Source organism: Strix uralensis, chromosome 4 (assembly GCF_047716275.1).
Source record: "Strix uralensis isolate ZFMK-TIS-50842 chromosome 4, bStrUra1, whole genome shotgun sequence".
Classification (NCBI taxonomy): domain Eukaryota; kingdom Metazoa; phylum Chordata; class Aves; order Strigiformes; family Strigidae; genus Strix; species Strix uralensis.
The window spans coordinates 129,754,332-129,780,579 of NC_133975.1; the positions used below are offsets into that span (position 1 = coordinate 129,754,332).

General features: G+C 48.6%; 1 protein-coding gene across 8 annotated transcripts in view; it reads left to right on the top strand.

The window, feature by feature from the left end:
- The window catches only part of TXNDC16 (thioredoxin domain containing 16), a 42,256-nt gene that overhangs the window by 6,722 nt on the left and 9,286 nt on the right, over positions 1-26,248 (top strand). For all 8 annotated transcript variants that reach the window (XM_074869198.1, XM_074869194.1, XM_074869195.1 and 5 more), the window contains 14 exons: positions 686-768; positions 1,442-1,515; positions 2,322-2,396; positions 2,732-2,853; positions 3,358-3,448; positions 5,525-5,681; positions 7,139-7,305; positions 8,656-8,716; positions 10,100-10,250; positions 11,053-11,199; positions 11,689-11,748; positions 18,597-18,765; positions 19,305-19,441; positions 24,275-24,359. In XM_074869198.1, coding sequence (XP_074725299.1) covers positions 686-768; positions 1,442-1,515; positions 2,322-2,396; positions 2,732-2,853; positions 3,358-3,448; positions 5,525-5,681; positions 7,139-7,305; positions 8,656-8,716; positions 10,100-10,250; positions 11,053-11,199; positions 11,689-11,748; positions 18,597-18,765; positions 19,305-19,441; positions 24,275-24,359 — 1,579 coding nt within the window. The remainder of the gene's footprint in view (positions 1-685; positions 769-1,441; positions 1,516-2,321; positions 2,397-2,731; positions 2,854-3,357; positions 3,449-5,524; positions 5,682-7,138; positions 7,306-8,655; positions 8,717-10,099; positions 10,251-11,052; positions 11,200-11,688; positions 11,749-18,596; positions 18,766-19,304; positions 19,442-24,274; positions 24,360-26,248) is intronic.

Sequence of the window (26,248 nt, forward strand, 5' to 3'; positions counted from 1 at the left end):
TCTGGATTATTTTCTGGAGGTACCATGGAAAAAAAATCCAGCCTCCTAAGGAGTTGTCCCCTCAAAGGGGCTGGGTTTCTCTTTCATGGTACCTCCCAGGGAAAGGGGGATCTCTTGCATGCAGGGACCTAAGGGCTTTCAAGAATTAGGAGGAGATCCTTGGCCTTGCCTTTGTTGTTCTGCTCCTTCATGACCCCCAGGTATGGTTTCCCAGAGACATCGGTGTGTGCTGAGACACCAACACAGCTCTCACATCAGCACTGAGAGACTGGTGAAAGGGAGGGGAGACTGCAGGCATTCATGTTGTTGCCTGTAATTAGTTTTGTTTCAGTAAATACCTTATTCCTTGAGTAAGAGCAAGACCATATTGTGTCAAGCACTATCTCAGCACGTGGCAGGAGGATGCTCTTCACTCTGAGGACTTGCAGCCCAGCACAGCAGCACCAGTCTGACAAAACCAGTCCCAGTTCCTCTGTGTCCCCCAGCCCTGTCCCCGCAGGCACCTCCACCACCGGCAGGATGCCAGGGCTCCCTGTTTGCCCTGCTCACGGCTGCTCAGGTGTCCCAGGGATCTTTGCCTGGGGACCTTACCCTGCTGTTACTGTGCGCAGACGGTGCTTGCCCTGAGGGTGCTCTCATCTGTAAGGGAAGGGGATGGAAACCAGGGGCTTTTTTTGTGTTTCAGTTTCTCCTGGTGCCCAGCCCTTCTTGGAACAGATTGAGAACTCGGCTGAGGCCCTCCAGGACTATGGCATTTCCGTGGTGAAGGTAAATGGGGACAAGGAGCGGGACAGGCTCTTTCTGCAGATTATTTCTGCAGGGTTTCCTGCAAGGTGGGCAGAGCCACCTGGAGGACTGGCAGCGGTGGGACCCCACAAGAAAGCAGATCTTGGCAGACCAGGGCATCCCCTTTTATCCCTTACCCTGGCCTTACATCTGCTGCTTGTGGGTTGCATCACACCTTCTGCCTGTGGGACACAGGTGGGTTCCTGTGTCCCAGAGATGCTTGATGTTGTGTCCGTGTCTCCAAGCACAGCGAAGCAGAGGACTGGGTTTTTGGCTGTAACTTTATGTGGGTTTAAGTGAAGGACTTACAGATTCAGGCAAGTATAATTAGATTATAAGAACTGCTTCTATGTGTGTGCATATGTATTTAATTTCCTCCAGATACAGGCTGAGTTTAATAAGCAAGCAGCGATTTGTCACTTTGAATACGCTGGGCAGATCATGGTATCTCTTGATCCCAAATCAAGGCAGCCTGAGCTGAAGAACTGAAGTACAAACTCCAATCCCCATCTCTGGACTCCATTTTATTCTGTTTTCTCTCCCAGCAAGTTTGGAATGGCTGTATTTACACTCTTGAATGGAAGGAAGCCGTAGTGCTGTATGTTTGTAGTAATTTTTGGAGCTGAATGTCTAATTACATGCTTTCAATGTCTAGGTTATTTGTCCCAAAGAGGATGTCTCAAGATACTGTGGAAAAGAAAATGCATTAAGGAAAGCCTACCTGTTCAGGTGAGAGGGGGTTTCTGGGCACCACACTGTGATTGCTTTCCAGTGCAAACGTTTGAAGGAAATGCTGTCAGTGATCAGAGATGACTGTGTAGGAAGAGAGGAGCTGTGAGGACAGCGGTGACATACAGAGTTTAGCGAAAAGTACCCCCAAAAGGTCCAATGCAGGCAAAGCAGATGCTTTGTCCTCAGTGTGAAACCTCCCATCCTGCCCCATGTTCCTTGGAGCAGCAGAGCACTGTGCTGCTACATGAAACCACGAGAGAAATCCTCCATCAGTGTTCTTCTGTCCTTGTGGCCTTCCACCACCAGGTCCTCCACAGTTACCACCAGGTTTTGTGTCTAGTCCTAGAAAGAAACACCCTTAGGTGCTCTTCCTGTTGGTGTGGTTAGCTCACCTGCCCTGGATGCAAAGGTTCAGCTCTTGGTCTCTCCATGGGTTGTCAGCTGGAAGCTTCTCTGTGTATTGGCTCGGTTCTCACTGACTGTTGTACATGACCCACAGAAATATTTGCTCTGGTGGTGAGGGTCTACAGGGTGATTCTTGGTACATAGAGACCTTCTGCCAGTCTGTGCTAGGCTTATCAACAGCCCCCAGAAGCTGAGTGAACCGGCAGGGATAGGGCTGACTTCACTAAAACAACATTGCCTGGACACCTAGTTCTACAAAATCCCCAGACTGAATCCTGACATCTTTTCAGCCATACCTGCCAGCAGATCTATGGATGTATTCAGCAGAGTGAAAATTAAATTAGTACGTGTAGCTACTCTTTCATAGTTTGTCTGGTGATACTTTCTTCCTTCCCTAGAGGTAACATGCTGATCAGAGAGTTCCCCACCGATGCCTTGTTTGATGTGAACTCCATTGTTGCTAACGTTTTGTTGTAAGTACAGACCAGATGCGTCTCTCTGAAATCCTTTACTTTCCATTTTCACTTGTTGATATAAAATTTTGCATAAATACAAACCCCACGTATTCCAGAGGCTGCTCTCAGCCAAGCAGAAGGCTGCTTCTCTCTTTGGTATGGTTTGACCCTATTAAATCTGTGCCCTTGAGATGTCTCACCAGCACACATCTGGGCAGCTGTATTTGACTGTGAATCTTTGATCTGCCAGCAGGAAGCTGGAATTTTACCTTGTTTTTCCCATCGCGGTTATGTGGCTGCAAATTTGCTCTTAAAAGAAAACAGTTGGTAATGAGTTTTTTCTGACTTCTCAGTGCCCTGCTCTTTAATGAAGTTAAATATGTTGAAACACTGGCAGATCTTCAGAACATTGAAAATGCATTGAAAGGGAGGTCGAACATGGTCTTTGCCTATGTACCAGCTACTGGGACAGCAGGTATTAACACTCAGCTTTTCAGCTTTGCTCTCCTCCCAGAGCCTTTTCTACTAAGGTGCAAGGGAGCTGGGTTTCTGAGCCAAAATCCTGCAAATGGAGGATCAAGGAAACCCAGACACAGATTCTCCACCTCTGTATGTCTTGCTGTGTTTCCAAAGGGATCAGTTGCACCACAACAGTTTTGCTGGGAGCATAAACTTTCAGAGATGGACTTGAGAAGGAAAGCAAGCCAGCAGTTGCTGTCTTAAAAAATAAATAAACCCATGGGCAGATCTCTGGTTATGCAGTAGAATGGATTCACATACACCACCAGTGTGTTTACTGGGGACCAGCAACAGGGTCCAGCTCCAGTTAGTGAGTTACCTTCATAGCGTGTCTTCAGACAGCTGTGACTTTTTACTGAGAGTTTCTGAAAGGCTGCGCATTGATATTTACCCCTGGGAAGGATGGAGAGGGAGATCTGGAGGGAGCTGAGATGAGTTTGTCTTGCCTTTCTCTTTCCAGAGCACAGAGCTGTGATGGAGGCAGCTTTTGTCTATGGGACTGTCCACCAGTTTGTTCTGACAACCGAGGCAACGCTGTTGAAAGACACTGGGTATGTCCAAACACACACCCACGAGGTAGAGCTGCTCCCCTGCTGCAGGTTTCTCAGATTTCCAAGTCAAATCTGGGATGGTATTAGGATGTTATGCCAAGGGTGGACAGTCGGATCTGGTTTGCTTTTCCAAAACCAGCTGCTGCTTGTGTTCCTGGCCTTGGACTAGCCACGCCATTTGTGACTTTGCTGAATGAGATTTTACAGGGGAAGAGCCCACTGTCTCCTTTCCGTAGCTGACTGATCAAACCTCAGCCATGGGTTTTCAGGAGGGCTGATACAGCTGATGTTATAGTCTTAAAACACTCAGCCTTGTGCTTTGATGATCAAGTCTGGCCAGCTGAGAAGGGTAAGAACTGCTATAGTGAGTTGGAGCAGAGCCCAGCCAGCTCCATATCTCACCTCTGCAGTGGCCAAAGGTGCATCCTGAGGGATATGAGGAAGTGGCTGCGTGTTGCCTGCAACCTTCCATCTTCTGGCAGTCAGAGGTTTCAGGACTCTCCGAGATTACTGGGGTTGTTTAGTCTGGAGAAGAGGAGGCTGAGGGGCGACCTCATGGCCCTCTACAACTCCCTGAAAGGAGGGTGCAGAGAGGGGGGATGAGTCTCTTGAAGCAAGGAACAAGCGCCAGGACAAGAGGGAATGGCCTCAAGCTGCGCCAGGGCAGGGTCAGACTGGCTCTTAGGAAGTATTTCTTTGCAGAAGGGGTTGTTGGGCGTTGGAATGGGCTGCCCAGGGCAGGGGGGGAGTCCCCGTCCCTGGAGGGGTTGAAGAGTCGGGTTGACCCAGCGCTGAGGGATCTGGTGGAGTTGGGAACGGTCAGTGTGAGGTTCATGGTTGGACTGGAGGATCTTCAAGGTCTTTTCCAACCTTGATGATTCTGTGATTCTGTGAGATGGGAGCTGAACCTGTATCATGGTGTTAACAGCCACCAGAATTTTTTAAGCACTTTTAACCTCAGCAACTTCTGGCAGCAGTGAGTTCTGCAGGTCAGCTGCATGAGACACTGCTCATGTATTTGGGATTTCCCTCCCAGCTCTGGCCATCCCCTTCCCACACGGGAGGAGCTGCATTTGAAGGGCAGATCCTTCAACGCAACTTGCTGCTGATGTGACCTATTGCAGCCAGGAAACTGAGAGGGAAGAGGGTGGGAATATCATATAGGATGTTGCATCTTCAGCAGAACATTTACATAACGATGTGCCTGCTTTCACAGGTGACACCAGGGCAGGCACCAAAGTGGTCCTTCCCCGAGATGCCATCCTATCCTTGCAGGATCGTGATCAGGGACAACATTTTGTGGCTGCCACTAGATGGCACGGTTGTAATTTGGACAGGAATTGGCTTTATTCTGCTTAAAACAGAGGACACCAGCAGGCTATCTCCTTGGCTGATGAAATGGTGGTAGCTTCACCAACATAACTAGCTTTCAGCCAAGCAGGGCATCAGGCTTTGAGGTCTTTCTACTACTCTCTACTCTTCCATAGAGAGATCTTAGAACCCTTTACAAAGAAGGTGATCCCTGGTTTAGAGGTGGAAAATGGGTGCGTAGGAAAAGGAACGTGACTTCCCAAAGTTAACCCCCAACCCGACACCAGTGATGGTATCAGAGTGGGAGCAACTAACGAGGGAACCATCAGGGGAAGTTATCTCATTGCTTCCTTTGGCACAGCTAAAACCAACACTGTTCAAAAGGTGGAATATTCCTTATACAGTCTGTAAGGTGTCATCAGTGAGGTGAAAGACATGAGCAAAGTTGTAGACTTTTAACAGTGGCATGGCTGGTCCCACTGAGAAAAGCTTAACGAGTGTCCTTCTTGAGCTGGACCAACTGTTCTGGGGTTGGGGTCAGTTACACCTCGTGAGCCAGGGTCTTCATTAGATGTTCAGCACAGTTGTCAAAGGCACCTGGACACAATTGTACCTGTCAGTAGTAGGGTGCTTGAAGAGGTCCCACAAACCTCCCAAACCCTGCACTTGAGGATCATCTGCCCTGTAAAACATGTCAGCAAACATGGTCGTTCTGTCGGGGCAGGATGTCCTAGCTCAGCGTGGTTTTTGTTGTCTCTCTCACAGTGCTGATGAGCCTGACGTGTCATCTGCCCGGCTGTTGTTCTGCCACTGCCAGCGGGCCACGGACCTGGCGCAGCCCTGCAGGAGGACAGCCATGGGGCAGGCTCTGACCATGCTCAACATCCACAAGCACCTCAAGCTCATGGGGGCTCCTCTGGTGGTATGACAGGGAAAGAGGAACCGCTTGGGCTGTGGGCATGAGGGCAGCTGGGGTGGATGCAGGGAGGAGGGAGGTGTGAGCAGAGGGGAAGGCTGAGCATGGGAATCTGCTCCTTCCCCATTAAGTTAATGGCAAAGCTCCCAGGTTGGGTTCAAGCAAGGAACAGGCATCGGGCTGGATGGGAGTGACACTCCACTGCACTGCTCAGCTGCTTAGACCTTGCCAGGGAGCCCTGGCACCGGTGTGTGCTCCTCTAGTTGTCTGTAAGTGCCGTGCGTGGGAACGGGGTAGAGGTGCCCCTTGGACTTCACTGGAACATATAGAATAGAATATAGAATATAGAATATAGAATATAGAATATAGAATAGAATAGAATAGAATAGAATAGAATAGAATAGAATAGAATAGAATAGAATAGAACAGAATATTTCAGTTGGAAGACACCCACAGTGATCATCTAGTCCAGCTGCCTGACCACTTCAGGACTGACTAAAAGTTAAAGCAAAATATTAAGGGCATTGTCTAAATTCTTAAACACTGGCTGGCTTGGGGCATCGACCACCTCTCTAGGAAGCCTGTTCCAGTGTTTGACCACCCTCTTGGCAAAGAAATACTTCCTAATGTCCAGTCTAAACCTCCCTTGATGCAGCTTTGAACCACACCCGTGCGTCCTATCGCTGGATACAGGGAGAAGAGCTCAGCACCTCCCTCTCCACAGGATCTCCTCAGGAAGCAGTGGAGAGCCATGAGGTCATCCCTCAGCCTCCTTTTCTCCAACCTAGACAAACCCAAAGTCCTTAGCTGCTCCTCTAGGCTCCCCACAGGAGACTGAGCACCCTGGGGAGTTTGACATCAGTCAGTCACGCCTTGGTGAGCACAAGGGACAGGAGGTTCCTTCCCTTCTCTTCCCACAGAGCAATGAACTTCAGCAGGCTTCCAGTTCCCCCTGGTGACATCTCTGCCCAGCCGAAAGGACGGGTGGATGAGCTGGGAAGTGCCTCCTTCAGCCAGCCTCCTGGGTTAGGCCCACAGAGGGAAGGCACTTCGTTAAGCAGCTCTGTGCTGTCATGAAGCAGCACGTCCAAGGCAGGAAGGGAGAATGATGCCAGCTCTTGCATGTTGCAGCCGGGGTTTTCAAGCTGCCCCAGGGAATAGATGCCAGGTAAATAAAAGTTAATGGAGATTTGACATCTGGAGTTGCTAAGTCCCAAAGAACATGCATTATAAAGCCCAGGTTTTTAACAGGGAGGGTCATGACAGGTTGGAACAGTTTAACTGAGGTTGTGTGGGTTCTGCTTCAATGGATGTTTTAGAATTGGGGTTGGAGGCTTTTTCTCAAGGGTCTCCTTATTTCTCTGGCTGGGGAACACATGGTGGCTTGGGCTGTGCAGGAGAAGAGCTGAGGTACCTTCAATGGTGTGAAGATGCGCTGCAGTATAACCATGTCTATTCTCCAGACAGAGGTTGCTGAGGACCCAGAGAAGGTTTCCACCGTTCACTTACAGCTTGGGCTACCACTTGTGTTCATCCTCAGCCAGAAAGAGACCTACGAGGCTGACAGGAGGACAGCAGAGTTTGTGGCCTGGCAGCTCTTGGGGAAAGCAGGAGTTGCCCTTTTGTCCAGGTATGCTCTCAGGTGTTTTGGGGTTTTTGCTTTTTGTGGTGTTTCTGAGCTCGGTTACCCCACCGCCAGGATGATAGTCAGTAGGCTTACTTACATTTGGATGAGAGGCAGTAAAACTAAGCTATATCCTGCAAGAGGATGTCACATTTAAGGTCTTGTCCAGAATCAGATTAGTTTGGTTTCAAACTGACTGGAAGCGTAGAAGTGTTTGAGTCTCTTGCTGACTTAGAAGTAGAAAAACAGTCAGACTAAGAGAGATTTTGGAAAGGAAACTTAGCACGATGGAAAGCTTGTATTTTGCCCTCAGATTAAGGGCAAGAGGAGATGCAGTGAAGGAGGTGGACTGTGAGTGCTGGGATGAGATGGGGGTCCCTGCTCGGTAAGCGATGTCTCCTCAGTCAGCGAGGGCTCTCTGAGTTAGACCAGCACACTTGTTCTCCAGGAGGACTGGAGACATGCTGGTGGCTGGCCACAGGGCAGCTGTGCTGTGGAGGTGTGGCTTCCTCCAGAGTTAACCACCAGTTCCTTATCTCTGCTCCGTGGGCTATGGAGCAGCCTGCGTACACCAGACTGGCTTGAGTTTGCAAATGCTTCAGTGGTGTCTTGCCAAAGGAGGTGTGCAGCCCCTGTAAGGCATGGGTTGCACGGCCTTTGGGGGTGTATGGGAGGAGATGGAGGAAGGTTGGGTGTGGGCTTTCTTATTCCAGCTTTCTCCTATCGGGGTACCTCCCTGTATGGAGGCACTTCTTGGCTGCATTTACTCATGAATCTTTTGAACCAAGTAACAAACAACAGGACAAGAGGGAATGGCCTCAAGCTGCACCAGGGCAGGGTCAGACTGGCTCTTAGGAAGGATTTCTTTGCAGAAGGGGTTGTTGGGTGTTGGAATGGGCTGCCCAGGGCAGGGGGGGAGTCCCCATCCCTGGAGGGGTTGAAGAGTCGGGTTGACCCAGCGCTGAGGGATCTGGTGGAGTTGGGAACGGTCAGTGTGAGGTTCATGGTTGGACTGGAGGATCTTCAAGGTCTTTTCCAACCTTGATGATTCTGTGATTCTGTGATTCTATGAGCTGAAGTCCAACAGCAGAGCAGCTGCACTGGAATGTGACTGCCAGCGCATGAGCAAAAACCTGAATCACCGAGGGGGAATCCAAGCCCCTTTGAAAATAGGCACATCATGCAGTGCGGTCCCACCAGAAGGTCACTCGGAGCCTATTTCTCCACCACTGATGTTGATTCTTGTTTCTGCAAGTTCTCAGGGGCCCTGAAGCACAACTCTGTGAGGACATGGTGCTGCTGAGGGAGGTGGGCTTGCACGTTGTGCTATCTAATGTTGACTTTGTATTTTGTAAGGGACCTCGTAGATTTGAACATTCTGCTCCGGTCAAATGTCGCTCTCAAGACACCAGATGAGGTTAGATGGTGAATTTCTTTATTGTACAACTCTTATTTCCCTATTTGGGCATGGTGCTGTTGAGAGGAGTTGGGATGCTGCTCAGCTCTGTTGTTGTTTGACAGCCTTCCCAGAGGCTCAAGGGGAAGTGTCTTTCCCTAGATGCACGCAGGTATTTGGAACTGCCTGAGTTTGGCACTGCAGAGCAACTGTGCCTGCTGGTAAAGATAAAATATTGAGTTTATTTTGGATTCAAAACGTAGGGTGACATCTGCATTACACCCTAAGGCAACACAAGGTTGTGAACTGCCTAAGGTAGTAGTCCAAGTGCAAATTCACCAAAGATTTGGACTTCTGAAAGCCCTTGCCTCCATAGGAAAGGTGTTCAAAAGATGGGAGAGGAAATGAGTGTGAAACTAAGAGCAAGCTGAGAGCAAACAACCAAAGGTCTGTGCCGAACTGATGTAACCAAATGCCTTTGGCAGTGATCTAGGAAAAGGGCAGGGTGTAAGTTAAATGAGGTTGATCAAGATGAGCTAAACTCTGGAGGGACCTGACCCAGCTTGTGAGGCAAGATGGAATTCGGTGACGACAAATGCCAGGGAGCACACGTTGCCCCAGTTACCTGAACTGTCACACTTGTGATTGCAACGATGCAGGATCAGACCTGAACCTGAGCATCCCCTGAGGGCTTCCCATGCCCTGGTGAGAGACGTGCATGTTGTGTTTCTTGTCTTAGAGCCAACGGAAGGTGCCAGCAGTTTGTCATTTCTCTCAGTTTATTATAAAATTCATTTTCTCTGAAGTGCCTTTTGCTGAGACAGTGCCAGAACTGATTTTAAGCTGACAAGGTCTCATTTCTGAGAAATACGTTTTGCTCTTTTCTTTCCATGGGTTGGCTGCCCATGTACGCTTGGGAGCACTCTTCCTGGTTGAGCTCCATGAGATAAAGGCTTTTTTGTGGCAGTTTCCCAGGCTGTGATGGGCTGCTCTGACCCATCCTGACCCCTTTAGAGGCGGGAGAGCCAAGTGGACCCTGTAGCTCCCCACTCTCCTTCACTATTTGGCCGCTGGGCTTTTTCTTGCAGTGGTGGATCTATGTTAAAATGCTGGGAGATGGAGCAGGTATTCACTTTCTCCACTCCCAGCACAGGATCCTGCATAGCCACAGTTACTTCCTCGCAAGGAAATGTCAGTCTGGAGAGAGAAAAACTCATGCACGGGTGAAATTGGGCCAGAGAAACACCCTAGATACTCCCCTGTTCAGCAGCTTTAGGAATCTGTTGACATAACCCAAAAACAAGGAGTTGGGTGATGGTGCCCCATCAGCCTTGAGTTTGTTTTGGGGACAGAATGGGCGCAGGGTGATGTTTTGCTCCCACTGATTTATTCTGTTTTCTTTAGGGAGTGCCAATCAAATACCTGGTCTTGGAAGACACTGACGAAGTTATAACTCTGGTGGAAGATAAGAGCAAGGTCGAACAAATCCAGGAGGATGAGGAGAAGGAGGAGGAGGAGGAGGAAGATGAGGATGAAAAAGAGAATAACAATCAAGGTGTGCCACTAAACTGAAAAGCTGATTGTCAGCAGATAGGACACACAATCAGCATCTGCTAGAGACGTGCAGGCATGTATTAAAGCATTAGAGAACACTTTTGCAAATCCAAGGCCAACCATCACAGTCACATCACGGTTGTACAAAGTGACTGTTTTATTCTCTGCAGATCACTGGAGTTTAGTGACAGACAAGCATCATTTTTAGGGGAGACACCAGGGAAGAAAACCAGCAGCTGTTAGAGGAACAGTTGCAGAGGTGCTGCATGAGGGAGAGGGGTGCTTCTGCTTGAATGCATCCAGCTTCAGGGGCATGAGAGTTTGAAGTGGACCCAGAGCTGTCTCCTCTTCAAACATCAGACGAAGCACCTCAGAATTATCAGTCCCTGTGGAAAGGTTTGAGACGTGTTTTTCTGAGTGCTGTTCCAGACTTGCCTTCCCCAGGGAGAAAACACTGGCCCCTGCAACACTTCCTTGAAAACACATTTGTTTTCCATACAAAATTGGTTGTGTTTTCAAAGAAAAAGCAGCACAGGATCCCAGAGGAGCCAACATGCTTAAAGAATAGCATTCAAATCAGAGAGCACAACTGGTGTGAGATGGCATAAGTGCATTTCAGTAAGTTTGTGTGTGTTTGTGCCTGTGCCTCTGCTCCCCCACACGAGGCAGCTGCTTACCTGCTGCTAATAGTCACCGTGTCTCTGGTGAGAAGTGCTGGTTTACAAAAACGTGCTGATGGGGTGGCACAGGGGGCTGCAACTCCCTCTGCCCTGTGTTCACGCACGGCTGTGGGTCCCTTGCAGATATTCAGGACGATCAGGTGGTGGAAGCAGTTTCCAGGGACAAGAAGCGAGAGTTGCCACTGGAGCAGATCCTTGTCCTGACAGAGGAGACCTTTCACTCTGCCCTTTTGGAGACTGCCCGGATGGTGGTGCTGTTTTATGCCAGCTGTGAGTATGAAATGTGGCCTGACTGTCCTTTCTCTTAAGTTTGCGCTGCTCACCGTGCTTTCCATAATATGGTGATCCTGTAGACAAGTTTAAACGATAAAGAAGTGCCACATCCTGCCCTGTGGGCCTCCACCCACCCATTAGCAATCAGATTACATCAGTTCTTATTGCCTGATATTGTGTGAAGACAGTATCTCTCAGTATAGAAGATATTAATGTTCATTGGGTTTTAACCTTAATTTTACAGGGACCGCATGTAGGACAAGAGAGGAAATTGTGGTAGCATGGGCTCATGGGGTAGCCTAGACAACCTGGTTGCTGTCAGCTGCACAGAAGCATAAAGTCCAATTTTCCTTATTTCTTTCAAGTCTTTCAGAGCTTGAAGCACTTTAGGATGCAGAGAATCGTAACGTGACTTTGTCAGAGAGCAAGGTGGGGCTGGTCTGTCACCTACATGTCCCTCAGGGCTGTGTCTCTCCTGTGTTTCAGGGGAGGCAGTGTCGCTGGCAGTGCTGCGCTCTTACACCGAGGTGGCTGATCACCTGAAAGGTAAGGTGCCACGGGTCTGAGTGCTTTACATCTGACATGCACCTGCCCTGGCAGTAGGAACCACAAAACTGGGAGGATGTTGATGGTCCCTCACTCCCTCACCCCAAATATACTCATTTTCTCCCCTCAAACTCTGAAGGAAGGCATACACACATCAGGTTGCTTAGGAAAAGTCCTTTGTTTCTTATTTAGGGATCCTTGCGGTCCATTTGTGCCTCTGTAAAGTCATGGGACTGGGAATGCAAATTGGTACACACCAGCTGCCCAGAATGCCTTGCAGGTGGGGTGGTGATGTTGGTGGGCACAGTGACGGCATGATGGATGATGATGATGGTGATGGCGGGCACAGTGACAGCAGGATGGATGATGATGATGGTGATGGCGGGCACAGTGACAGCAGGATGGATGATGATGATGGTGATGGTGGGCACAGTGACAGCAGGATGGATGATGGTGATGATGATGGTGATGTTGGTGGGCACAGTGACTGCGTGACGAGTGCCCAAGAGCATGAGGAGGGCCAGGGCAGAGCACCAGAGGCAGTGGGTGACACGGGGTGGGCGTTGGAGTGAGGAGGAGCAAAGAGCAAGCACTGTAGCCTGCATCATGGAAACAGGATCCTGTTTGTGCCCCTCAGTGCCAGGTCCTGCACGGACCAAGGAGGTGCACTATGTGCTGCACAGCAAATGAATGTGCTGGGTGGCACATCAGATCTCCTGTCCTTGGAAGTTCTTGATCTGGAAAGGAGCAGTAATTGGCCCCAGCTTTGGTGGAAAGTGAGACAGGCAGGTGTGGGCAGGCCCAGATCCACCAGGGCAGGACAGTGTCGGGGGAAGAATTTACAATGATGGTGCCTTCAGGGCCTGGAGACTGGCATAATTACATAGGAAGTCTCGCAGGCAGCCACAAAACTCCATAAATAACACGTGACGGTGAAGAATCAGCACAGCACAGATTGAGTAGTCTGGTAGTAACGGCAGGGGGGAGTGATCCTTCAAAAGGGTCTGAGCAGTTCCTGAGCAGAGTAGGCCCCGATTCAGCTTCATTCAGGTCTTCAGCCCCATCCCTCTCTACAGTTAGTGGAGAGAGGTGGGTTCTTCTGCACATCCGTCATTCTCACATGGGCTGAATCTCTTCCAGAGATGCCTCTTTCTCCGCCTGGCTGCAGGGGACACTGAGGTGTCAACTCATTGCAGCACAGTGGGGAAGTCGCGTGGATCTGGACAAGAGCTGTTCTGGCACCCCTGGAAGTGGCTGGTGCCTTCTCTTGGTTCTTCTTCTCCATCAAGGCTCATTTCTCCTAGTGATGGCACTTCCCTGGGACTGGGCACCGTGTCCTGCAGTGTGCGAGCAGGATTGAGGCTGAGCTCTCAGCAGCGGGGACACGTATAGGGTCTGCAGAGGACCCAGCCAGCTTTCTGGGAAGCAGATGCAGTGGGAATTGCTTACAAGAAACCCTCCTGGGAATGCTGTGGACAGTGCTGTGGTTTGGATGAAAGCGGGTCTGCATTCGTAGTTTGCACGAAGGGAAAGTCACCAGCAGCTTTGATCTGGATTGAAATCCCAGGAGTAAACAGGAAAGCTCAGGGAAGGTTGTTGTTGTTAGAGATGTTATGGTTGTTGATGGTTTGGGGTTTCTTTTAGACTCCCCAGCGGTCAGACCAGCTAGAGGAGCAACCTGGGAGAGCCAGCAGATGAAACCCTGCCTCTTCTTGAGCCAGCGACCAAACCTTGGCTGATTCTGTGCGGCCAGGCTTTCGCCATTTGTTTTTTGAATCATTTGATAACAATCTCGGTATATGGAAGCAGCCACAGACAGATTCTCGACAGAGATTATGAACTGATTGGGGTCAGGGCCTTTTCTCTGTGATCAGTGAGATCCCACCAAAGACTTCTGGGCCAGATGTGACCTGTGGAATGACTCCAGTCTGTTTTCCTGACTGTGGCCTCGGAGAGGACGGGGAATGGCTGCGTTAGTGGATCTGGAGATCCTTTGTCTCTGCTGCTGAGGGACCCTCACTCAGAGGAGGGATACCAGGGGAGCTGGAAGACCTAAAAGGATGGGGGTCCCTGTGTTCTCAGTTTTGAGCAGAATGAGGGAAGATAGAGCAGTGCGAGGGACAGAGTCTGGATCAGGAAGATTTTGAGCTATGCAGGACTGAGAATAAAATATGGGGCATGGCTTTGTGGCAATTTCTCAGCTCCCCCAGAAGTGCTGGCATTCCTGTCTGCTCTCTGGGGTGGAGCTTTCTTCCGAAGGGCTGAGAAGCCAAGACCAGCTGTCTGAGGCATGAATCACCCGCTCTAGAGGCACATTTTGAGTTGCAGAACCAGGTCCCACTTTTGATGCCAATTCTTTGTGCAAAGTGGCACTGAGAACAGGCCATATGAGAGCAAGCACAAGGGGATGGAGGAGGCTGGAGACTGGAATGACCCTGTGAATCATCCAGTAACAGATGTTCAGCAGATCATCACAAAATTAAGTTTATAGCCCCCCGAGTGTTTTCTCTTTGTTGAGAGATGCAATCTAGCAAGAGATAAAAGAGAAGGATCTCTGTCTTACTGAACTGAGCACATTTTCTACTCTTGCAGCAAGAGCGTGCCATTCTCCCAGCCACTGGGGCTAACTGCTGCAGCTCTTGCTTTCTTTTGCAAGATGTGAATTTATGCAAACATGGGGGACAAGAGAAGAGGATGTGAAGGTGAGACAGTGCTGAGCATTTCTTAGGTGTGTCATTGGACTTTTTTGCAAAGAAGAGAGGAAACCGATATTTAAAAGCAATATACTGTGATGAAAAATCAGTTCTGCTTCCCTCTCCTGTGCTTGTGGAGTCTTCCTGACCAATGAATTCCCAAGAGAGGGGTCTGAAGTTGTACTTCAAAGGCATGAAAGTCACCTGTGTGATTTAGCAATGTATATTCATGGAGCCTAAACCTGAAGTAAGGATTTCAGAGTTCACTGTGTGATGCTGTCCGGGTGGTCATTTCCCATTCCATACTGGGTTCCTCCTGCAGCACTTCATACATAACTTACTTCTCTTTCATGTTGTAGCCTTTGGACCAGCTCTTCAGGTGAGCTGTTTCTAATGCCAGTCCTGCAATCCAAAGGATTAGAAGTTTAAGGGATTCTTGATTTTTCTTGTTCCCTATGGCACTGATGATTTGTCTTGTCCTGGTTTTATAAGACTCCTGGGACAGAGGTTCTCGCTGTTGCTGGTTTTAGTAGCACCTAAAATCACAGAACAGTAGGATCTTGTGTTCCTCTTTCACCTTTCTTCCCATCCAGCACCTCAACAGTGACCACAGGGCTCAACAGTCTGTTGCTGAGTTACTCAACTCCTGAAACTGCTGCTCGTTCAGTAATTAATAATATGGTGCAGATTGGGATGGGACAGTGATCATCCTGTGCAAGGGGTTCCTCAGGCTAGATGGGGCTCCTTTGGAGCACTTTCAGTACGTAATCCCTCAAGGTAGTATCCAAATAATGAAAGTCTTATTTGAGGGACATTAGGGCAGCCTTGCATCATAATTTTTACAAGGTATCAAAGCCCTATTTCCATGTCATTATTTTTCAGAGTTGGGCAAGACACAAGGTTATGTGGTAACAGATGATGAGAACCAGCTATACCGGATCAGACGTGTGAAATAAATCCAGAGGCAGGCTTTTAATATGAGATGTTATTTCAGAGCCTGGAGAATGACACAAACCATTTTCTGCTCTCGTGGAGTGTTTTGACAACTCCTGACTGTCTGAGTGGAATTGCAGACCCTTAGCTCCATGCTGCCACTTGCTTTTTCTGTACATGAGTTTGACACAAGGCAGAACAGCAGCAGAACTCCTCATGTGAGCTGCAAAGCCAAACCTAAACTGTGGGTCGCAGAAAATGGCCCAGTGGCATGTCAAGGACATAGGGATAGGGGATAGGAGCACACGCTAAGGTCACCTCTGCCTTCACCCTTGTCTGTGGAGATGCCTTGCCCATCCCTGGCAGGCACGTTTCTAACCTGTGATTAAAACCCTTCTGCAGCTTCTCTGCCAAGACGACTCAGCTGTGCTTGGTTCTCAGTAGCTTGTTTTAATATTTGGTCTGGGAATATTTAATACCTGGGAATGCGTTGTTGCTTGTCCTTGCCTAGCTGGCAAGAGAGAGTAATCTCACTGTCGCCTCCAGAGCAGACTTTACGTATTGTTAGATTTTATTGTTTCTTTCTTCCAGGCAATTTCCAATCAAAAGAAACACAGTTCTTTGGGTTTTTCCTCAGGAGGCATGTCTTTCAAACATCTCCAGATTCCCTCTCATCTGCTTAAGCCTTTCCAAAAACATGTTTCCCAGCCTGTCTTGCTGGACTCTGCAGAGGTCTCACAGGGACAGAAGAGCATCATTTTCCTCCCATGTTTTGCAGACACTGTTGAAAGTTCATCCCAGAATGAGCTTTGCCCTTTTCTGCAGCACTGATGATATCTGTGCATCCTGCTTCTCATTACAGAATGATGTTGTTACACTTTGCCCTTCAAATTGCTTTCTGCCCCTCTGGGCTTGGGATCATTCATAGATTGGATGCGCGTGGTTTTTTTTCCATCAGCCAGGCCTTTAATGAAAATAGTGATCAGAATCAAACCCAGGACAGACAGAGAAGAAAGCTTGGCTGTTTTGATCTGCCGTACTCTTGAGAAATCCTCATCACCTGCTCTGACCCTGGTTTCTGAAGGACACTGCGATGGTCTGCCTCCATGTGTGTACTTGTCTCTAGGTTTCATCCCATCTTTCCCATGTAACTCTTGAATCCTGTTCAAATAAATTTAGGGAAGGCATGAAGATGTCTGAGATACAGCATTCCTGCAGTGGGCATGGACGACGCGTGGCCTGAGGACTGTACGCAGCCCTGCTGTCCTTGGTTAAGCCTGTAAGTAGGTAGGAGGCAGGTTAGGAGAGGCTGGCAACCAAGGGGTGGTGGCTAGTGAAACCAGTGATGGTTCATCTGCCAGGCTTAGCCGTGGACCAGCAGCAGTGTGTGCTGGTCATTGCCCGACCTGCAGATGAAAGAAAAGCTGGAGCTGCAGGCACCATGTCTTGGGCTCATGGAGAGTGTGCACAGAACCGACCTTCATTTCGCAGAATCCCAGAATCATCTCTGTTGGAAAAGACCTTGAAGATCCTCCAGTCCAACCATGAACCTCACACTGACCGTTCCCAACTCCACCAGATCCCTCAGCGCTGGGTCAACCCAACTCTTCAACCCCTCCAGGGATGGGGACTCCCCCCCTGCCCTGGGCAGCCCATTCCAACGCCCAACAACCCCTTCTGCAAAGAAATCCTTCCTAAGAGCCAGTCTGACCCTGCCCTGGCGCAGCTTGAGGCCATTCCCTCTTGTGCTGTCGCTTGTTCCTTGGCTCAAGAGACTCATCCCCCCTCTCTGCACCCTCCTTTCAGGGAGTTGTAGAGGGCCATGAGGTCTCCCCTCAGCCTCCTCTTCTCCAGACTAAACCCCCCCAGTTCCCTCAGCCGCTCCCCATCAGACCTGTGCTCCAGACCCTGCACCAGCTCCGTTGCCCTTCTCTGGACACGCTCGAGTCATTCAATGGCCTTTTTGGAGTGAGGGGCCCAAAACTGAACCCAGGAATCGAGGTGCGGCCTCACCAGTGCCGAGTCCAGGGGTAAGATCCCTTCCCTGTCCCTGCTGGCCACGCTATTGCTGATACAAGCCAGGATGCCATTGGCCTTGTTGGCCACCTGGGCACACTGCTGGCTCCTGTTCAGCCAGCTGGCAATCAACATCCCCAGGTCCCTCTCTGACTGGCAATTTTTTTCACTGCTTTTGAATCCCTTGAGTTTATCGCTTTAGTCAGACCTGTAAAAAGCTTTTTAATACCAGAAACCAAAGTTGGACTGACTGCTCTGTAATTCCCAAGTGCTCTCCCTTTCCCTCTCCCTTACCTGTGAGACCCCAGGCTTGCTCTTAAGGTCCTAAAGGTACCTGCTGGTGGTGTGGAGATGAGCAGCTTGCGTAGGTGGGATGGGGTGAATGCTGTCAGACTGCCAGCCTCCGTTACATCTGTCATGTTTATGTGACCTTCAACTGCTCCTTGTGTATTGGACTCCGTGCTTTAGGTAGAACAAACACTTTTTCAATACTGGGCACCTTAAGAAATGAAACAGCCTTGAATACATCAGCCTCCTCCAAGCCAAGCTTTATCTTCCCTCTTCCTTCCCCCTTCCCCCTTCCAGTGAGGGCCTGCATAATTTCTTTGTCTTGGCGTTATTCCTACGGTATTTCCAGTACCTTTTCTTACTGCCTTTTATGCTCCTGGACAGTTGCCTCAGGGTTTTATGGTGTTGCTTTGAGTAACCAGCCAGATGTGAAGGTCTCTGGGAATTTCCTTTTGAGAAGTGCAACCTACCACTTCCCTGAGTTTATTCCCTCCATGGTCTGTTGCTTGGATCAATCCACACTTGCTGAGGTATTTAATACATTTGCAGGCTGGAAATAGTTACTCAAAATAGTTATGCTCAAAAGTGTAAGGCATATCCATGAATGATTTCAAGAGGAAGATAGCCTGTACTCGAAGGGATTGTGTATTAGGGGCTGGATTTTGATATCCTGCCCACACAAAGCAGCATTTGACTCCAACAACTTCTCAGCAGTAGCCCACCTGGGCTCGCTCCATGTGCCTGCAGTGTGTTAGGATCCAGCCCTGCAGGATGCATGCCAAAACAAATAGGAGTTCTGGCAGCATTAATACAAATATGTGCAGTAATATCCAAAGCAGCTAACAAAAACTTCTCTTTTTCAACCATTTGGGTTTTTTTTTTTTCATATTATTTTTACGTATTTGTTTTCCACTCCAGGAACTCGGGGGGTTTTGCTTTCTCGGGTAAACTGCTGGGACTGGCCTGGCGTTTGCACAGAGGAGAATGTCACTCAGTTTCCTACTATCAAGATTTATGAGAAGGGAGAGCGATCAGTGATGTACAATGGCATGTGGGGAACTGAAGAACTGACCAGCTTCATCATGCTGTAAGTGTCTGTTAATGAGTCCCCATGCAGTAAGATTGGCACATCTGCTAGATGATGTTCTGGATGCTTCACGGCCTGTGTAATCGAAATCCTTTTTGGAAAAATAATGTCAGATCTGATTGCAGACCTGGTTTGGAAGTTAGCTTAATAACTTTTCGTGCTTGTCAATGTCAGGGAACATCTGTTCTTGAACAGTGCATCCATCTGTTGTTGCTGTCCCTCTCTCTTTGATGGAATTCCTTCTCTGTTATTTTAATGGGGATTCCAAGGATCTCAGAGCAACCAGTTTGGCTCAGGGCTGTTCTCTCTTCCCCATAAGAAGCTCCAGTGCCTTTCTGTGACTAGGCGTTGTCCTTTCTTCCCAGGAGACTGATTTTTGTCTCTGAAGAGGCATAACGGTTGTCATATTGGGTTGGGGCGTTGTTGTTTTGGTTCAAGAAACCAATGGACATTTGTTGAACCAAAACATTGTTGTTTTGTCTCTTCATCCCAAAAGTGAAGGCGGCGTCAGCCCATGTTGTTTCTCTGCCTTTCCATAGGAGCCGAGTTCCCTGCCCTCTGAAACTGGCCACAATTGACGAAGCAGAAGGATATTTAAGAGGAGAGTTTCCATCTGAGCTGTCATCCTATCACCACACTTCGCTTCTAGGAGTATTCAGCACAGCCACGAGTGAAGGTTAGTGTGGTATTTGTGGGTTAAGCACTCAGCTTCATTCCTGATGGGAGAGGGGTGATTCCAGGTGCTTGGAAGTTCCTTGTGTTTACTTTTCTCTAAGCATTTTTGCTCACGTCACAGCCTGCCTGGCACCACCCTTTTTATTTTTGCAAATAGAAGACCGTGGGTGATTCCAGATGTGGGATCTAAGGTCCATACCCTGGCTTAGAGGACGTGCAGCTGCCAGGCATTTCTAGTACAGCCAGTGGGGTGGCATCTGACAACCCCAACCTGTCTCTGCAAAGACATTTTTGCAGATGTCCAATCTGAACTTACCAAGCCGTGATTTGTGGCTCCTGTCCCTCTTGTACCTCCTGCCCCTTACTGTGAGGAGTTTGACTCTGTCCCCTTTATGAATCCCCTTCAAGAGCGGTTGTAGGCTGCCATTAAAACCCCTAGTAACCTCAGACTGAACAAACCCAGATCCATCAGCCTCTTCTTGTAGTCCATATGCAACATGTCACAGCCTGTTCTTTCTTAAAGAAAGCCTGTTACACTATTGGATTGATAGTTATCTTGCTGACTCCTCCTCCTGCAAATGTGCTAGTCCCAGTCCTTGCAACCAACACACAGTCCAAAACCTTTTTTTTGAAAGAAAACCAACAAAGCAGCAATAAGGTAAACTACAAATTTCTTACATCAGAAGGAATGAAATGTGAACATCTCAATGAAATCCACTTGTGGACTTTGAAATAGGTGGACACAGCCCCCAGAGTGGTGAACGTCAACTAGAAATGCTAAACAAAGTTGCTGGCAGGAGTGTTCTGAACTTGTTTGAATTTGTCTCGCTTTGAAGTCTCGGTCAGTGTGGTCCTGGCCAGTGGCTGAAACTTGATGCTCTCCCTGCCCTGCCTGCTGCGTAGGGTGCTGTTGGTCACTCAGATGCTGCTCCAGTATAATTTGTTGCATGACAGAGCTGTGTCCAGGACCCGCTGGGTTTCCACAGCCTTTCTGAAAGATGGGAAGATTGACCCGAGAGCTACAGTGATTTTTCGTGTGACAGTCGTGTATGTTAACAAGGGAGAGGGAATGAAGTCAGTCTGGAAAGGGGACACCATGTCATGCTTCAGTCAAATCCACAGCGTTGAGCTAGGACCTTCCAACCCCACGGTCTCTCAATTACCAGCTATCCCTGGGAATTACTGCATTAAAAAAAAGGAGAATTTTCTGATCTGTCTTAAGATCAAAATTTCAGACTATTTTTCATTTTGAAGCTCTGTTGTACCTGCAAATTTTGATTATATGCAAACCAAGCTACTTTCTCACATAAGGAGGTCCAGAGGGAATCCACTGTGCTGAGAGGTAAGAACAAAGTAAAACGTCTGGAACCAACCAGAAAACACTTGGGCTGTGTTCACCGAGCCAGCTGCCAGCTAATACGCCTGCTGCCTTCTGGAGGGTCTAAGTCTGTTAAATATAGCAGAAAATCTTATCTCAAAAAACCTTTAGCCCATTTCCCCCTGGTTTTCATCAGCTGAGCTCCAAAATCTTCCCTCTGTTCCACATATTCCACTCTCTGCTGTAGTGAGTGGAGCCTGGATTAGCCCCAGGGTAGGACCTTGGACAACATGGGGATGGTGAGAGGGGTTCATGGAAGGAACCTGCCTGGATCTGGCTGGATGTGTGAGCTCAGACTCTTTCCTATGTAGAAACTGTTCATTTCCTTCCATGTAAAAAAAAAGGGTTGGAGGTTTCCAGACAGCTCCGTGTGGAGCCCACAAGATTACCTCTTCCCTCGGGCACGCTCAGTAATCTCGAACGGCATTCGCAGTCTGGGGTAACTCAGCCGCAGATGCCAAGGGAGATGAAACACGTGGTGCTTTCACAGCCTCTAACCTGCAGGGTGTCGGAGCGTCATGCAGAACAACCTGAGGGAGCAGAAAACTGGAGCCAGCTGTACTGGCGCCAAACCCAGGCCAGACCCAGGGAAACTGCATTGCTGCTCTTATCAGCCTGCAGGCTTATCTGGAATTTCCAATGATTGCCTCATGGCAAGAATTCCTGCTCTAACCTGAAACAGCAACGTGCCATGTCATTACCATTTCTCGTTAACTGAAACAGAGCAATGAGATGTCCAGTTAAATAAAGCCCTGGCTTTTTTCCAACACTTAGCATCAGAGCTATGTTAAGAAGCCCTTCAATGGGTCTGAGCTAAAAGGGGCTTATCGGAAAAATCATGATTAAAATTTATTACCAAGAGGTGAATGATTTTACCAGGGCAACAAATGAGCATTTTCCTGGAAACTTTGAGGACTTATAGGAGAGAAATTTGTTTGCTCTGCAGAAACTGGAAGCATACTTGGAAATAAGACTCTGTCCTAAACCACGCGGCAAATGTCTAAAAATATACCTGTGTTCTGCAAAGCTTTGGTACCATCCTAGGGCTTGCCAGCATCGGTGTAAACCAAGGGAAGGCAGCATGCAAAGATGCTACAGGTGCTGCTGGAGAGCATGGTTTCATGAGATGCCTTCTACTAGAGGGATAAGGGGTTGTGCTCAAATCCTGCCTCCAGAAACTCTGCAGGAGCTGTAGAGCCTTCCTCAGCTGGCAGTTTTGTTCCTTCTTGTTCACAAATCCAGCAGTAAAGCTGGGTTTGTGCAATTCAGGGCAGCTGTCGGGGAAGGCAGCTGGGACTCCAGCTCGAGGCATGTGCTGCAGCACATGATCAGGCCCCGTGGGGAATTAAACTAGTGCTCTCAGGGGGGAGCTAATTTTCTAGGAAATATTTAATAGTGCTTCTTGTGTGTGGTGGGGTTGTGTGAATTGGGGGGGTTTCTGGCACAGATCTAAGAGACTGTCGCTGTGAGCTGTTGAAAAATGAAGGCTGGTGCATGGGTCTGGCACAGTGTCCAAAATATGGAAAAATTTGGAAGCGTGATAGGGAGGGAAGATCTCACCAGGAATGACCCTGATGAAAGGAATAAGCCTCTGCTGAAGGTTGTCCTGATTTAGGACAGAATTCCTGCAGCCAGGGTCGCTGCAGGACAGCACTTCAACACGGGCTTATGTCTCAAGTGGGTGTTTAAAGTTAAATGCCTGTAGAAATGCTCTCCCGAGGAAGTGTGGATGTGAACCTGCTCTTTCCGTGTCAGGCTGTGTCCTTTAGTGCCTTATGGCACAGGCCATCCTCACGGCCTGCCCCATGGCCTTTTCTCCAGTGGCTGGGGCACAGACAAGTTCACAAAGGGCTTGTTGGTGAAGTTCTCGGTGATCCTTATCAGCTGCTCCTATGGGTTACTTTTCTCTCAACACTGATAAAATCAAGTGACCAAAGACCGAAGAGCTGGAAACCGATGTCAAACCCATCTGATGGTGGTTTCTCTATATCAGAAGATGAACCAGCCAAGCTGTGTCACCAGCTTTGTTGTATGTGTGTTGTTTCCTACCATGTCTGGACCCTCAGTGAGCCACTCCTTTAAGGATCTAAGCTTCCATTTGGAAAGGAAAATAGCATAAAGGGAAGTTTGTGGTCCCTGTGGTTCTAGGGAGACACAGTGGAAAATACGGCTTTGAGTGTAGCTGGAAAGCAGGAGGCAAAGAATCAAAAAGTGACCAGTTGTGAGCCAGCTTCAGTCTTTTGAAGTCTGAGTCACCGGTCCCCAGGGCTTGGGCTGGCCAGTTGTGATACGGCGGTGAACGTTACGAGAAACACTAAATAGTATCTGAATGAGATCTTATTTAAGTTACAAAGCAACGCGTATTGTGGCTGTATCTGAGATGTAACCTTAATTCTTGGGAAAACCTGACTTCTCCAAAGAGTGTGTCGGAAGAGCCTTTTTTGTTGCTGTCAGTTGCTCAATACAAAGGGGGAGGGGTGGTGATGTTGAAATGTGCCCCGTTCTCACCCTACCTTTGGCAGCAGTGGTTTTGATCTCTGATCTATAACCGTATTTTACAGACTCACGCAATATGGCTTGCATGTTCTCACAAAGCTTGTCCCTCCCGTGGATCCAGCTGCCTAAAACTGGATGTTTTATAATGGCATAAACCAGCTCTGAAATCGGCTTCATTCTGGGGCTCTGCTTTTGGTCTCTCAGCACGGATAGATTCAGCTGTGATGGATCAAGAGAGCCCCAACCCAGTCCTTTCCTCCCCATCCTCGACCTGCCCTCACCGTCTCGCAGTGGACTCCAGCAGCAACTGCACGTGGGTTTTGTGTCGACAGAGGTGCTGCCCTCTCTTTTTTACCTGTACAAAGCGGTGGAGCACGCTGTGTCTGCAAGGCATTTAGCTTTTTGACCTTCCCTATCCTAGCTGGATGCCTGTAAGACCCTGCCTGTTCTGAGGAACTGGATAAAATGAAAACAAACTTGGGGTTTATCTGTTTAACTTATTTGTTAACTTGGTTTATCTGCTGGGCACTTAGCACTGCTCCAGTTAAGTCATCATCAGTCATTTCCAAAAAGGAACTGGGATTTATAAGATTTCTGTTTAGATTTATAATTGCTCTCCTGTTTTAGAGAACACTTACGGACTTTAAGTCCTTAAAGACATTTCATTTTCCAGCAGTGCCTCTGTCGTGCGGATCCTGGAAACTCAGTGCTGGTGGCTAAAGAGCAAGTACTGTTCTCATAATAGCAACTTTCCTTCTGATCCTTTCTGCCAACTCCTCCTCCCATAGCCTGCAGCCACGAGATGAATCCATTTCTCATGAGCCTCTCATCGTAGTTCTGTTCCCAGCTGACAGTTTGCTGTGGGAGCGTGTTATGTATGCAGGCAGCCATTTGATTTCCAGGAGGAAGCTGACACTTCTCATTCTATTGTGTTATTTTGTATCTTTGTCTTTTTTACAGCCAGGGAAGCTTTCGAAGAGGCTGGAAGCATCTTAAGTGGCCATGTAACGATGGGGATGTATTTTGAAGATGATGCCTTGACTTTGTAAGTTGTTTCTCCTTTTCTTTGGGGAGAATTCAACCTGATCTGCATTTAGTGAAAGTCAATGCCTAGAGCAAGTGTCACTGGCCGTGCTGAGTGTTTAACAGCAGCCACAAACAGCTACAAGTGACTTAGTCCTGTAAGGAGATTGGTTGGGACTCAGCCAAAGGGAGATGTAGCCCTGGCTCTGCCACTGATTTGCAGCCTGTCCATGGTCAACTCATTTAGCCCGGTTGAAATGAGCAGCCACCTCCCTTCCTGCTGTTCAAGTTCATTCTGGGTTTTTTCAGTCCTCCAGCCCTGCCAGCCCCCATGCATCTGTTGGGTTCCTCATGCAAACAGGACTAAACTTTTATGGAGGAAAAAACAGGGTGGAAAAATGATAGCTTCTAGCTTGGATCTGTGTGTGAGGAAGAAAAAAACACTTCTGCCCTTCTCTTTCCATCAGGAAGAAGCGATGAATTGTAACTGGTCTTCCTCTTTCTGCAGTCCCTTCACCTTCTCGTCTCCTCTTCCCTGCCCTGATGCTGCAAAAGCACCCGCTGACCTGGGGATGGGGAAGGGGAGCGTAAGGCAGTTGCTGCAAAGCCAGGGGTGTATGTGTGAGTCTTGCTCTGATGGTTGCCCCCAGTTGCCAAGAGGAGCCAAAAGAGGCTGCTTGTGACTACTTGCAGGCTTTATTGGCTAGCAGGCATTGTGTCTGAGTGCTGGAAAATGGTTTGGAAGCCCTGAAATAAGTGCTGTCTTTCCGTGGAGCCACCTTGGTGTGGAGCAGACAGCCTTTCTGCAGCCCTGTGAAAGTCATTAAACCCCTTTGGGTCTCAACCAGCTTCCCGGTGGGCACTCGCATCTGGCTGTGAGATGTTTGCGACCGCCAAAGATGGGGAAGAACCTACCTTTATCTTTTCAACAGTTCATCTTACCGTGGATCTTTCTGTCTTGAAAGATGTGCCCACCTGTTTCCCTGCCTTTGGCAAGAGCAAGATGTTACCACCATTTCCAGATGGAGCTTTGGGGAGGTACATCCTCTTTCTGGAGGAAGAGTGCTAGAAAAATATAGCGACCTTCCTCCTGCACGTATGGTAAAGGCGAAGTCAAGGCTTTCTTGGTCAGTTTTGATTGAATAAGAACATCAGTTGTGGCCCTAACTTTAAGCCAAATTGGAGCTAATGGGATCTGAGCATGTATCAGTCTGTGCACTTAACGGTGTCATTAAGACTCACGCCAGCAAGGAGCAAAGCACTTTGGATTAGACTGAGAGATGCTTCAGTGCCTATAAATACAGCTGGATCCAGGGGGAATCTTCAGCTTGTCCTGGCATCTCGTTTCCATCAGGAATTAGCTATCAAGGCAGAGTTAAAAATCCCGGAAGGTCCTTGGCCTGTTTTCCAGGTGTGGGTTTAACAGTCAGTAATGCAACAGTGGATTATTTTCATTAGTTCCTTACAGATGCGATGCATCCCTAGCATGTCTGGTGAGACATGGGTATTTTTGTGGTATGCAGGGAGAATAAAAATGCAAATATCTTGGTAGTACAGCTCTATTAACCAAACTGTGCTTAAAGCACTGGCCGTGGTTGGGTCTTAGAAGCGAGGCAGTGCCAGGCTTGTTCAGTGCTGGCGTGAGAGGCCGCAGGGCAGGTACAGAATTCACAACCAGCAGCATCAGGGTGAAAAACCTGACCCCCCAAGCTAAAAGACCTTTCACCCCTAAGGATCTCAGCCCAGCTGATAGAAGGAAAAAAAGAAAAGGAGGGCAGGGTGATCTTACAAAACAAGATACCAGTAGAAAAAGCCTGTGTTCTCTCAGCAATGACACATGCAAGAACACACCTCCATCATCCTGCTCCAGCCGCAGTCTGCAGCGTGCTCCTGTTTAGTTGGAATAATTAA